Below are 14,446 nucleotides of genomic sequence, written 5' to 3'. Positions count from 1 at the left end.
ATGATTTTAAATTATAAATAAAATAATAAACAATTATATAATGACACATCATCTGAGTTTTTAATTGACTAATACGCAAAACTATGTGTACGTAACTTTGTTCTATTGCTATTTCCTCTAAATCCTTAATCTATAACATCTCCATCAACATAGGCTCTTGGTTGACTAACTGAACCATATTAAAAATTTGCCTATAAAATTCCATAATCATTCAATGTACTTGTGCAGATATATACACACTCTTCTAGAAACACAAACTCAGCTAAGTTTTCTTGTATTTTGAGGATGTAAACTTTCATGATCCTGAAAAAATAGATAATAATATAAAAAGTCAACTATAAACTTGCTGAAATACGAACTCATAATCAGAGGCTTTTAAATTTCTTCCATCTCCCTCTCTTTCACACCTTTCAATCTATCAAGTTTCTTCGCCACCGAAGCTAAGCATTATGCCTTAATCATTATCAACCAGAAGGGTTAAGTTCAAGAATAATTTGAAGCTTGAAGCTGCAAGGAAAGAATCAGCCTTTGAAAATGGCTCAAATGGTTGGTTCAGACGAGATAGAGTCCCTAAGAATCGAGTTGGCAGAGATTGGCAGGAGCCTGAGGTCGTCATTCAGGCGCCAAGCATCGAGTCTCATAAGCCGCTCGATGAGGAGTGACAATAATCCTGACGTTGAATATGCTATGCAGTGGGCTGCCATTGAGAGATTGCCAACTTTTGACAGACTGAAATCATCTTTGTTCGATGTTGATGCTGCAGGAAAAGCTGTGGTTGATGTCACCAAGCTTGGCCCTTTGCAAAAGCATATGCTTATAGAGAAGCTCATCAAGCACACTGAGCATGATAACCTCAAGCTGTTGAGGAAAATCAGAAAAAGAATTGACAAGTAAGTCTCTTGTTCTGGCTTGTGAAAAACAACTCATCAATAAAATCATACGCATTCAGTTTTGAGTACTTAATTAGATATTCAGATGATCTATCATTATTTAATTGAATGATTTTAAATTAAAAATAAAGTAACAATTAATCATATACATCATTTGAATATCTGATTGGATATTCAAAACTAGATACATAATATTGCTTCTTTAGTAACATGTCTAAAACACAATTTGTTACTCGAAAAGATTTTGTGAATTTGTTTTAAAACTTTACTCAATACCTTCATTAATCATTTGTTAATGTTTGCATATACTTGTGTACATCAATAATCTGATTCAGATTTGTAGTTTGATGATCCGAATATTGTAAGGGGTTACTCAAATTCAAGAAGTGTGGATTTTGAAAGGTAAAGTTTTGGTGGTAGCGGAGAGATTATTGGCAAGTGGAAAGCCCCGTTATATGAAACTTTTGTAATACACTTAAATATATATAACGGCAAGGGTTAGGGTTGGATTTGAGCTGATTGAGCTTGTTTGAATTTGAACTCAAGCTCGATTTGAACTTGCTAGGCTCAAGTGAGCTCAAACTTGAGAGTTCAATATTCTAGCTTAAGTTGAAGCTTGAGTTTTAAAGATATTCGATTCGTAAAGCTAACAAATTTAAAAATTTCAATACAAAACAAGCTCAAGCTTGACTCTACTAAAGTCAAAGTGAGCTCAAACTCAATTCGGTTTAAATTTAACCCTAGTTAAGGTGTTATCTACCTGTTTGTCTACAACATATGGATCATAGTGATCTATTGTGATGCAGGCACTTCTTATTGCGGAAATACTACCAATGAATACATATGTAAAGTATCTTACTTTGTAGTCTTCTTTTATCGGTTCTATAGGTTTTCCCGGATTTGTGGTAGGCGGGAGAGAATGGATGCTTTAGTTTCATAAGTGGGCAAGGAAGAATACCTGAGCTTCAAGCAAAGAAGGCAGGGTCTATGAGTTCTCGCAAAGTAGGATTAGATTCAAGTCAATTTTGTTCAAAATAAAAATTAAATTTGATTTGAATGACTCTAAAATAGGATTAATTCAAGTGAATTTCGAGTTTTAATTCGAGTTCGAATATGAGAGAAATATTAATTTTTTAATAAAATTTTATACATAAATAATATATAAAAATAAATTTAAATTATTATAGGTATTATTTTATTTTTAATTTTAAATTACTTAATCATATAATAATATATCCTATTTATATTTTATTTATAAAATTATATAAATTATTATAGGTATTATTTTATTTTTAATTTTAAATTACTTAATCATATAATAATATATCCTATTTATATTTTATTTATAAAATTATATATATTGTTTATGTATATAGAACTATTTAATATTTTTAAATTTGAGCTTAAATTTTAAAAATATTTAATTTATCAAATTCACGAATAAAATTTCAGTATGAATTTACTAAAACGATATGTTTTTACTAATACATACAAACAAAGTCATTTTAAATTTATTTTATTTTTTAAAAACAATACTAAACTAAGTTTTTGGATTGATCTTGAGCTTTAACTCTATTCAAACGCGCCAAACTTAAACAACATTGAGACGAGTTTGGCAAACTTGGACACAAACTCAGCAGCATTCAAATCGAACTGAGCAGGTGGGTTCTACTTAAATCCAGCGCCAACGCCATCTGTCTCCCCGGAAACTAGACAAGCAACTAGATGTACATTCTTAGGCCCTAGCCCGAAATTCCTGCCTCATTCATCACGGTTCCAGGTCCGTAGGAATGGCTTTCACCTTCTCCAATTGTCGGGAGAGCTTCGGTCGTCCGGAATTTCGTTTTGTTAAAAAGAGAAAAAAAAAAAAAAGAAAGGAAAGGGGGTTTTCCATGTAAATTGTTTCTGTGTTGAGTTGTAGGGATGATGTATAATTGGCTCTTGGAGCTCACTTTGGTGTTCTTTTTTCCTGATTTTACTGATTCATTGTATATTTTGGTTTTCGATAAGTCAAGAAGCTAAATATATACTTGTATGTTTCAGTAATCTGATTTCGATTTTGTAGAGTTGGTGTAGAGTTGCCTTCTGTAGAGGTGAGATTTAAGAATTTGGTTGTGGAAGCTGAGTGTGAGATTGTTCAGGGAAAGCCACTTCCAACTCTGTGGAATTCTGTCAAATCTTTTCTTTCTGTAAGTATCTTCATTTTCTGAGAATTGATTAGCCCTTGAATTATAAGCAAATTGAAAAAATTAGTTGGCTAATTGGACCTTTCTTTTACAGGTGTTCTCAAGGCTTCCAGGTTCCAAATCCACAGAGGCAAAGATAAACATTATTAATGATATCAGTGGCATCATTAAGCCTGGAAGGTATATGCTAAAGATTTTATGATGTTTATGGCTAAATTTTGGATAAAAAAATGTCTTTATTTTGTACTTAATTATTCCTGAATTGTTGCAGAATAACTCTTCTGCTTGGCCCCCCTGGTTGTGGGAAGACCACCCTTTTGAAGGCACTCTCAGGAAATCTTGACAAATCTCTAAAGGTTTCATAATTTCTTTGTAGCTCACTATCATTTTGTTTATGATTGAAAAATATGCTTATAGATACATATATATCCTCTTTGTCAGGAAGATAATAAGTAAATATTTTTACGGTCAAGTGCTGTTTTGCTTCTCATTGACAGGCAAAAGGGGAAATTTCGTACAATGGTTACAGGCTAGATGAGTTTGTTCCCCAGAAAACTTCAGCTTATATAAGCCAGGAAGACCTGCATATTGCAGAAATGACAGTTAGGGAAACACTTGACTTTTCTGCCCGATGTCAGGGTATTGGAAGCAGAGCAGGTAGGTTCCCCTGAGATTCTTAATAGAAGCTACCATATGAATTCTAAGAATTAAGTGATAGTTACAGAATATCTTTTTTTCCCCTCTGCAGATATCATGCTGCAGGTCAGTAGAAGAGAGAAAGAAGCAGGAATCATGCCAGATCCAGATGTGGATACTTACATGAAGGTACCTTTAGCATTCTTGTCTAATTTCTATTTTTATCAACTTACTGATATAACAATGTGCATTTCTTTGCTTTGTTTTAACAGGCAATTTCTGTCAAAGGTCTAAAAAGAACCCTTCAAACGGATTATGTTTTGAAGGTAATTATCCTTAATTTAGTTGAAATCATACTTTTTAAGTTAATTTGTTAATTGTATTGGCGGCCTACCAGATCCTTGGACTTGATATCTGTGCTGACACAATGGTTGGAGATGTCATGAGAAGAGGTATCTCAGGAGGTCAGAAAAAACGACTGACTACAGGTAATTTTAGCATGAAGGTTTGAATGTTCATCAGTTAATCTCAAAGGATACTGTGACGTACCTTTAAGGATAAATTTTTCATTGAATTCTGTAGGGGAAATGATTGTTGGTCCAACAAAAGTTCTAATGATGGACGAAATATCAAACGGTTTAGACAGTTCAACTGCACATCAGATTGTTGCCTGTCTCCAGCAAATGGTGCATATCACAGATGCTACAGCATTTATTTCGCTTCTTCAGCCTGCACCGGAAACTTTTGAACTTTTTGATGACATCATTTTGATGGCAGAAGGAAAGATTGTGTATCAAGGACCATGTGATCAAATTGTAGAGTTTTTTGAGGATTGTGGTTTCAGGTGTCCTGAAAGAAAAGGTGTAGCTGACTTTCTCCAAGAGGTCAGCGCATTATTGGAGCTTAGAGTTATTTATTATTCATTCTCAAAATTTTGTTCATCACATCTTTTATTTTTTGTTTGGCAGGTGATATCCAGGAAGGATCAAGCACAATACTGGTACCGCACTGAAGATCCCTACAATTATGTTTCAGTTGGTGTTTTCTGTCGGAAATTTAAGGAATCTTCTCTTGGTAAGAAGCTTTGTGAGGATCTCTCAGTGCCATTCGATAAGTTGAAAAGCCACAAGGATGCTCTTTCCTTCAACGTGTGTTCTATTTCCAAATGGAAACTGTTTAAAGTTTGCATGTCAAGGGAATTTCTTCTCATGAAGAGAAATTCTTTTATCTATGCATTCAAAACTGTCCAGGTTATATATTTGCTTCATAGTCTTTCATCATTTATCCTTCTGTGCATTGGCTGGATAATTTTGAAACATGTGAGGACTTTTCTGTTACAGATTATCATCATTGCAACTATCGCAATGACTGTCTTTATAAAGACTCGGATGGACATTGATGTTCTTCATGCCAGTTACTACATGGGAGCTCTGTTCTATGGACTAGTAATACTTCTTGTTGATGGCATTCCAGAGTTGACTCTGACTACTGCAAGACTTCCGGTTTTCTATAAACAGAGGGAATTGCGCTTCTACCCTGCTTGGGCATATGCAATTCCTACTGCTATTCTGAAAATACCTCTTTCAGTGATTGAATCTGTGGTATGGACATGTCTTACCTACTATGTCATTGGATACTCCCCTGAGGCCTCGAGGTAACTCTTGCTCAAGAACACTGTGTTTATTAGCTTTGTAAATTCTGTCAAGCAAACAACTGATTTCTGGTATATAATTGTATGTTTTGATTTCAGGTTCTTCAAGCAGCTCATAATACTTTTTGCTGTGCACTTGACATCAATGTCCATGTTCCGATGCTTGGCATCAGTCTGCCAGACTATAAGTTCTGCTATGACAGCTGGTGGTTTTGGACTATTAGTTGTCCTGATATTTGGTGGCTTCATTATCAAACATCGTAAGGATTTTCATATGTTATCACTGTTAATTACTGAATTTTCACCTAAAAGGATAAACTTGTCATGTGATTTTGGTTGCAGCCTCTATGCCAGTGTGGTTGAAGTGGGGCTTCTGGGTTTCCCCTTTTTCATATGGAGAGATAGGCCTTTCTGTGAATGAATTCCTCGCTCCTCGATGGCAAAAGGTGAGGATGGCATAGCTGTACTTATTACCTCTATAAACTATTTATTGCTCTGAAAATAATTCCATTGTCACAAATGAATCTATTGATTAAAATCTGAAGAAAGAAACCGATTTTTTAATGTTATCACAGATGCTGCCTACAAATGCTACAATAGGGAAAACAATACTTGACAGCCGTGGATTGAACTATGAAGGAAATATGTTATGGATATCGCTTGGTGCCTTGTTCGGATTTACTTTACTTTTTAATGTCGGTTTTGTCTTGGCCTTAAGTTTCTTGAAGCGTAAGTTACTTGTATTTTAACTGAAGTAAAATCATACTAGCACCAATTTCTTAACTCAAATTTGAATGGACATGCAGCTCCTGGATCATCTCGTGCCATGATTTCGAGGGAAAAGTTTGCCAAGATACAAAGAAGTCCAAGTTCCAATGATCTCGAACTTGTAGAAAACACTAAAAATCCTCCTGGTCAAGCATCTAATAAAGGTTCATTTAATTCCTTGTATCGTTGCCTGTTTTTTCATATTTGTTTCCACTTCCATGTTTGATATTTCTTCAATGTTTTCAGGCGGGATGGTCTTACCTTTTCAACCACTAACACTAACATTTCAGAACATGAACTATTTTGTTGACACTCCTTTGGTACTCCTCATACACTGTTCTGGATTTGCCATTGTTGTCATTGCAGAATCTAATCGTATAATATTTACTTCGGTTTTAGGAAATGAGAGAACAAGGATTTGCAGACAAGAAACTCCAACTACTTTCTAATGTTACGGGCGCATTAAGGCCTGGTGTTCTTACAGCACTAATGGGGGTAAGTGGTGCTGGGAAAACCACTCTTCTTGATGTTCTTGCAGGAAGAAAAACTACTGGCTATATTGAGGGGGATATTAAAATTGGCGGGTATCCCAAGGTTCAAGAAACATTTGCTAGAATTTCGGGTTACTGTGAGCAAACTGACATACATTCTCCTCGAATCACAGTAGGAGAATCTCTAATGTTTTCTGGATGGCTACGGCTTTCTCCTCAGATTGACTCTAAAACTAAAGCTGTAAGAAACATCCTATATATGACATTTACACCAATCGTATTGAAATTATGTATGCTAATTGAAGTTGCTATTGGCATGTTCTGGCAGGGATTTGTTAATGAAGTGCTTGAGATCATTGAGCTTGATGAAATAAAGGATTCTTTAGTTGGCTTGCCAGGTGATGGTCTGTCAACTGAGCAACGCAAACGCCTCACTATAGCTGTTGAGCTTGTTGCCAATCCATCTATTATTTTTATGGATGAACCAACAACTGGTTTAGATGCACGAGCAGCAGCAATAGTCATGCGAGTTGTGAAGAATATAGTTGAGACTGGAAGGACAATTGTTTGCACTATCCATCAACCAAGTATTGACATCTTCGAAGCATTTGACGAGGTAAAAAAAATTTGATTTTAGACTCTGATTGTTAAATTCTGAGGTTTCTTTTTATCAGTTCTTTTTTGTCACAAGGCTTTACTGATACAATAACTTTTCAAATTTAGTTGATCCTTTTGAAAAGGGGTGGGCGCATTGTATATTCTGGAGAATTGGGAAGGCATTCAAGCAAGCTTATAGACTATTTCCAGGCCAGTTTTCTATAAGTGTACTTGTTCTAAAATACACATTTCCTCCTAAATTTTCTTGTTGCTTCTTGTACCTTTGACAAAACAACTTCTAACAGAGTATCAGTGGAGTACCAAAGATTAAGGACAATTACAATCCAGCTACGTGGATTTTAGAACTCACTTCTCCATCTGCAGAAGCTGAACTTAATGTCGATTATGCCAAAATATACAAGGATTCTATTTTATATCAGTAAGTTCACTTTCAGTGTAACATCCTAGTCCAATAGCTTAGTTTATTATTATGATAATTGTCCCTTTGGACACAAAGTCTGTCATGGTTTTGTTTGAGTTTTTCAAACTAAAATATGTCTTTACATTTTAAGAGCTAACTAACTCTTTAATCAATCATTTGTTATAATTCTCATAGTGATGTCGGATGTTTATACATACCTAACATCTTTCCCCGTTCTCACGGTGATGTGAGATTTTAACTGGTGGTGTCGTTACATTCAAACATTTCAAATGTTGATGTCTGCTAAGTTTAATATTGTGTTTCATACCAAATTTTGATTACATGAATTAATCTTTGTAGGAAAAACAAAGAGCTTGTACGGGAGTCAAGTACTCCACTTCCTGATTCCAGAGATCTGCATTTCCCAACGTGTTTTGCGCAAAACTTCTGGGGTCAATTCAAGAATTGTCTGTGGAAACAGTACCTTTCTTACTGGAGAAGCCCTTCATACAACTTGCATAGAATTGTGCATGTAATAATATCAGCTTTTCTTTTTGGTGCTCTCTTTTGGAACCAAGGAAGAAAAATGTAAGTTAAAATATTACTTTTAATTTGTATTTATCATCCTAATTGGATAACTTGTTGTTCAGTGTATTTAACTTTCATTTTTTGGTGCGTTATGTATTGCTTTCAATCTCCCAGGAATGACCAGCAGAGTATATTCAACATAGTTGGTGCATTATATGTTGCTGTGATATTCATGGGCATAAATAACTGCTCAACGGTTTTATCATATGTTGTGACAGAACGGACGGTCATGTATCGAGAAAAATTTGCAGGGATGTACTCACCATGGGCTTATGCATTTGCGCAGGTACAATAGTCTTTCTAACTTATTACATATTTAAAAAGCATGGTGAAAATATTGGAATTGACAATGATTTCATCTATAAAAGAATACACTTGACACATATGGGTCCCACTAGGGCAATGCCCCTGAGTTGTAAGTGGCTTGGGTTTAAGCCATGAAAAGTTGCTTTCGAATTATAGAAATCCTAGTAGGATTTTTCTTAGGAATAAGACTCCTAGTATACAAACATATTGTTAGTAGTAGTTTGTTAGTATGAGTGATATAGTAGTTTGTTAGTATATCCATTCATTGTAACAAGAGAGGTGAGAAGATATTGAAATAATATTGTCTTTGTTGGATATAGCCATGCTTTAGGTGTAATAAGATACGTAGTGCATGTTTTTTCTTTTTAATATGTGATTGTTTTATTGATTCTACACACTTTCTAATTCTTTCAATTATATGTACATACATGTCTGCATTTGGTAGGTGGCAGTTGAGATTCCTTATATATTTGTTGAAGCATTTGTGTTTACGGTAATCACCTATCCGATGATGGGATTTTATAGCTCGGCGTATAAGATTTTCTGGTATTTGTATGCCATGTTCATGACAATGCTGTACTACAACTATTTGGGCATGCTCCTTGTGGCATTAACACCAAATGAACTGGTTGCTTCAATTCTATCCTCAGTTTTCTACACATTATACAATCTGTTTTCTGGATTCATCATGCCTCAACCTGTAAGCTACTAAACTCCACTCGATAGCACGTCAATTCATAATCATCTTACTTGTGAATTGAACTGGAAATGTTGATATTCTTTTGCAGCAAATTCCAAACTGGTGGGTTTGGTTGTATTATTTAATCCCTACTTCCTGGACACTAAACGGTATGATCACTTCACAATATGGAGATATCGACAAAGAAATTATGGTGTTTGGAGAACCAATAAGTGTATCTTCATTCATCAAAGATTATTTCGGTTTTCACCATGATCGCTTATATGTGACCGGTATTGTTCTTCTTGTATTTCCTCTAATTTATGCTTCTCTTTTTGGATATTTGATTGGAAAGTTGAACTTTCTCAGAAGGTGAAACAATTGCAGAGGATGAAAATGTTGCACATTGTCTAATATGCCATCTTTTTATTTATAAAATTTTGTACATTGTGAACAATATTACTGTAAATTGTTATATTGTAACTTTCATACCTTCATCTAACATATTTTCAATCATGTGTTTCCATCTCCAAATTTTTCTTTGTTACTGTTGATGCAAAAAATTTCTCACCGAATAAGAGCTAAGGGTTTTTTGTGTCAATATAAATTCATTGTCTCCATCTTCCTCATAAAACGCCTCTTAAGGGGAAAACTGTGAGGTCCGGCTTTAAGTGGCTGCTATGTGGGGATGAAGACAATGTCAACAGTGGTGTTGTATGTAGGGATGATGTTAGATGCTTTCTCCAAGCCCCTCGACCACTTGTTGATGCCAAACAAGTCTAAGGTCAATATAGACTCATGGTCTCCCTTCCTTTCGTAAGACGTCTTTTCAAAACAAAACCTTAAGGCCAATGAAAACTAAAGTAGGTAATACCTCGTAACTTTAAATAGTTGGTTATATGTGGATCGACAACATCAACATGTACGTTTGAGATAGGATTCAGTTCTATTCTAATGTCATTTGTTATGAGTGTTGATCTCTAGGGAAATCAAAATTATTGGGATCAAATATTGGTTTATATGATAAAAGAGCTGAAATAAGAAAAAAATTTTTTGGAAAAAAAAACAGTCTAGCATGAACATTAGTGTTTGTGACAATGAGCTTGTAGTATAGAAAAGTGACCTCAACATTGGACTAGAGTCAAGTCCCCTATAAGCCATTTGAAGGCATTGTTTTAAAGCTCATATTGGATTGGCCGGTTTGACTGAAAATCAATATTAAATCCAATTTAGGTTATGATTAAAATCCGTTTTAATTACTATATTAGATTGATTCACAGTTAAATAAGATGAATAATATTGAATTGTAATTCTACTATAAAATCAAACCGGTCCAACCATTAGACTAATGTCACCTAATTAAACATATTTTAAAATTTTAACGATGATGCGATAGGTTGGATCGATTAAATTGCATATCAACCTTTGATATAAAAAATCAGTGACTAAAAGGGGTGCTTTCAAGGTCCTTCCATGCAAATTTTTACTTTAATATGTTTTAGTTAACCGTAAGAAAATGATGTTATTATGAATATTTGGATTAGAGGCATCAATTGGATCGGTTTGTTACTGTAGCAGCTCGACCCAGCTCATAGCTCTTTGGGTCAGGCCATGGGCCTATTTGGCATGACATGTTATTATTGATGATTTAAAAAAATTTAATTAAAAAATTTTAAAAAAATTAACGGGTCAATCATGACCTTGACCTGACCTATTACTAAATAACTCAGTCCAACCCTATACATATAAGGTTGAGCCATGAGTCTCATACTTTTATTGGGCTAGTTGACTTGTAAGACCTACTATTTTGTGGGCCTTAGGCCCAATCCACTATAGTCTTCGATTTGGATATCCAAATTGGTCATATTAATTAAAAAAGAGTAAATTAATTTTCTCACTCAAGGTTTCATGTAAAAACATTTTTTCACTCCTAAATAATATAAATAACATTTTCCTATCTAAAATCAAATTTATTTAAAACACGACTAATGATATAAAAGGTAAAATAATAATTTTATTATCCATAAATCTTGAAAGAACACTAAAAATATAACTGTTTAATGTATTGCACTTAAATGTTTATGATAATTTAACTTTTAAAAAGATTTGAGAACGTATAAATCAATTCTCAAATTATTTTAGAGATGTGCGGCTTCTTCACCACCGCCACAATCTCATTGTTGTCACTCCCAAGGATTGAAAACATAGTTATGATCCCAACAATTTGTAATTTAACATTTACACCCTTGAGTAGTTGCATATTGTTCAAATTTTTAATATATAATTATCAATTTTCGAACTATTAAAGGATATATTACATTTAAAAAATTTTTAGAACAACCCAAACTTTTTTGAAAATTTCAAAAAACCCTTAAAAATTTCATTGATACCTTTAGTATTTTCAAAAATAATAGTTCACTTCAAACATATAATTGTTCATATTTACATTTTTATCTAATTTTTTGTAAATTTAGCTTTTCATAATAATTTTAAAAGATAATTTATAGTGACAAAATGGTAATTTCACTTTCTAACACGATATCAATATTTTTTCCATAATAAATATGATTTTAAGTGAAAAAATATTTTTAAACCAAACATTAACGCCAAAAACACCTCAATCGCTTATCGTGCCGGCACAGTTTTATTACACAGGCTGGATTTTGAAATTGAAGACCAAAGAATTCTCGTTCACTTTGTACCTTAACAATATTATTATACCATTGTTAGGGGGTTTGGTTGGAGCCGAAAAAAAAAAATTTTTAGTAATTTATCATTTATTATTTATATTAATTAATAAAAAATTCTAATAATATTTTATTATCAATAATTTAGTAAATAATACAATTAAAAATCTTATAATTACTTTTAAAATATTAGTAAAATAATCTTTATTTTATTAAAATTATATTTTTTTAAGTACAAAAATACTCTTATTTTTAATTAATATATTAATATAAAAAATATTTTAAAATAATTATATCTAAAGACATTTAAGTAAAATAATATACTAGTATCTTTTATTATCTTTAACCAAACACAATAAATATTTATATTTATCAAATTTTATTAAATATAATAATAATTTATATATAATAATCTTCTAACTAATTTATATTATTTTAATTTTGGTAATAAAATATTATCTAAATTAAACGCACCCTAATGGTGAATTTTTTATAATCCAAAATCATTTAATTTTATATAAATAATTAAGAAATATTATACATACCCGCTTCTGATACATAATTTATATACATAGATGATATGTCATTATATAATTGAGTGATTTTGAAACATATGTCATCATATAATAAAACAACATTCAATCAAATGATAACATGTTATCTGTGTGCACAAATTATGTACTAAAAATAAGTACACATAGTTTTATTGTAAATAATTATCTGGAGTGCACATAATACTATTGAATAAGCAAAGGTTTTGATTGAACTACTCAAGCCGAAGGGAGAATAATTAGATTTTAATTATCTCATTTTATGGGATACCAAAATTTTTACAACAATCAACTTCATTTATATCTTCCAGAAAATGAGTCTATTCGCTAAGGAAACGACGGCCAATGGCCAAATAGTTGAGGCGGAGATAGTCGGAATAGCAAATCGGAAGCAGGCTGTCCAGATTTTACCGTCACCGGCAGACGCCGTGAGGTAATCGGCGACATGCAACGGCGTAACCGTGCAAGGTTAGTTGACGCGCGGATTGTTATTTTCAAATATTAGTTTTTTTTTTTAATTGTAGAAATTACAACTCATAATCTAGAAAATAAAATATAATTAATAAATAAATCATATTTAACTTGGCATTTTAGGAAAGAAATTAAAATCGCGGAAGGAAAAAAGTCAAAAAAATCAGGAAAGTAAAATTCAATCAGGAAAAATCGAAAATAATTTTTCCTATAAATTAAAGCTTCTTGCAATAATTTTTTGTTCTTCATATTCAATTTTGTCAAATTCAATGGCTCCCTCAAATTCAAGACAATTCAACAAGCGAAAATTAACGTTGAAGAAGAAAGCTCAGCAGCTGCAGACACTGAGCGATGTCACAGTGTGCATGGTGTGCTTCGATGCCGACGGCGAGGTCACCACGTGGCCGGAGGACAAATCTCAGGTTGATGAAACCATCATCAACTACAAATTAACTCTATCCGGTGAGGGATCAAAAGAGAAGCTCAAGAGCAACCTAAACCTTTTAGGTTTCTTGGACAGCAAGAAACGAAAAATCCAGAAATCAAAGAAGAAGGATATTGGGAATTTGTTTGCAAAGTGGGAAGCGAATTTAAACAAATTGCAGGAAAAGGAGCTGGTGGCTCTGTGTAATTGCTTGGAGTTGAAGTTGTGGGGCGTAAGAGAGAAGATTAAGGTGCTGACGAAAATGAAGGAAAAGGGCAAAGCAATTCAAGTTTACAATAACAATGGAGATAAGCAAAAGCTTAATTTGGAGAGTGTTTTTCCATCGCCATGTGGATTTTACAGTCACAGTGATGGTTTGTGGAGGTGTAACAGTGAGAATTTTGTTCCTTGGGGAGGAAATTGTAATGAAAATATTGGTTTTGTGGGAGAGAGTAGTAATTGTGATAAGATTTTGAATCCTTTTGATTCCATGGTTTATCAAACCCCATTGCATGAAGCTCTGCCGATGTCCATTAGGCAATCCCCGTGGCCGTTCTGAAGCGAGTCAGCTTAGTGATACAATTTCAAGTGCAAAGTCTTAAATTAGTTTTTTTTTTTTTTTAATTCGTAATTTCGAACGTGTGTATATTCTTTATTTCTTCAGAGTTATGGGAATAAAAGTTCTCCAATTTCATGAAAATTATTCTTTTGTTATTTTGAGTAATCAAGTGTTTATTTTATAGTGTTGCGTGTCTCTACTCTCTGTAATCCAAATCATATGTAGTTTAACTGTTTGATTTATTTATTTACCCCTAGTAAATACGGGAATGGAAGTAAACGATATGGGAGTTATACGGGTATAATATAGTAAACAGTAAAAAATACATTTATAAAAAAAGGGTTATAAAATTCTGATACGGAACGCATGTATACAGGTTTAGTATGATAGATCATTAATAATACATGCAATATCAAACATAATTCTAACATTTTTCATAGATTTCTGGTTAACAATTCAAATATAAAGTATCTAATTGACTATTAAATCGAATATAACATAATATATGATCAAGATTCAATCATTATCAAAAAATTATCAG

General features: G+C 33.0%; 1 protein-coding gene and 1 pseudogene across 1 annotated transcript; both read left to right on the top strand.

Moving 5' to 3' along the window:
* The first annotated feature begins 534 nt into the window (after positions 1–534).
* Positions 535–9,712, top strand: LOC123204164 (annotated as a pseudogene).
* A 3,053-nt stretch (positions 9,713–12,765) lies between these two features.
* On the top strand, positions 12,766–13,905 carry LOC123208474. Its single transcript, XM_044626009.1, has 2 exons — positions 12,766–12,884; positions 13,212–13,905. The coding sequence occupies exons 1-2, from the start codon at positions 12,766–12,768 to the stop codon at positions 13,903–13,905; spliced, it is 813 nt and encodes a 270-aa protein (XP_044481944.1).
* The last annotated feature ends 541 nt before the right edge of the window (positions 13,906–14,446 follow it).

Source organism: Mangifera indica, chromosome 2, assembly GCF_011075055.1.
Source record: "Mangifera indica cultivar Alphonso chromosome 2, CATAS_Mindica_2.1, whole genome shotgun sequence".
Classification (NCBI taxonomy): domain Eukaryota; kingdom Viridiplantae; phylum Streptophyta; class Magnoliopsida; order Sapindales; family Anacardiaceae; genus Mangifera; species Mangifera indica.
Note: the sequence above shows the minus strand (reverse complement) of the source record. Positions and strands in the feature narration are given on the sequence as shown.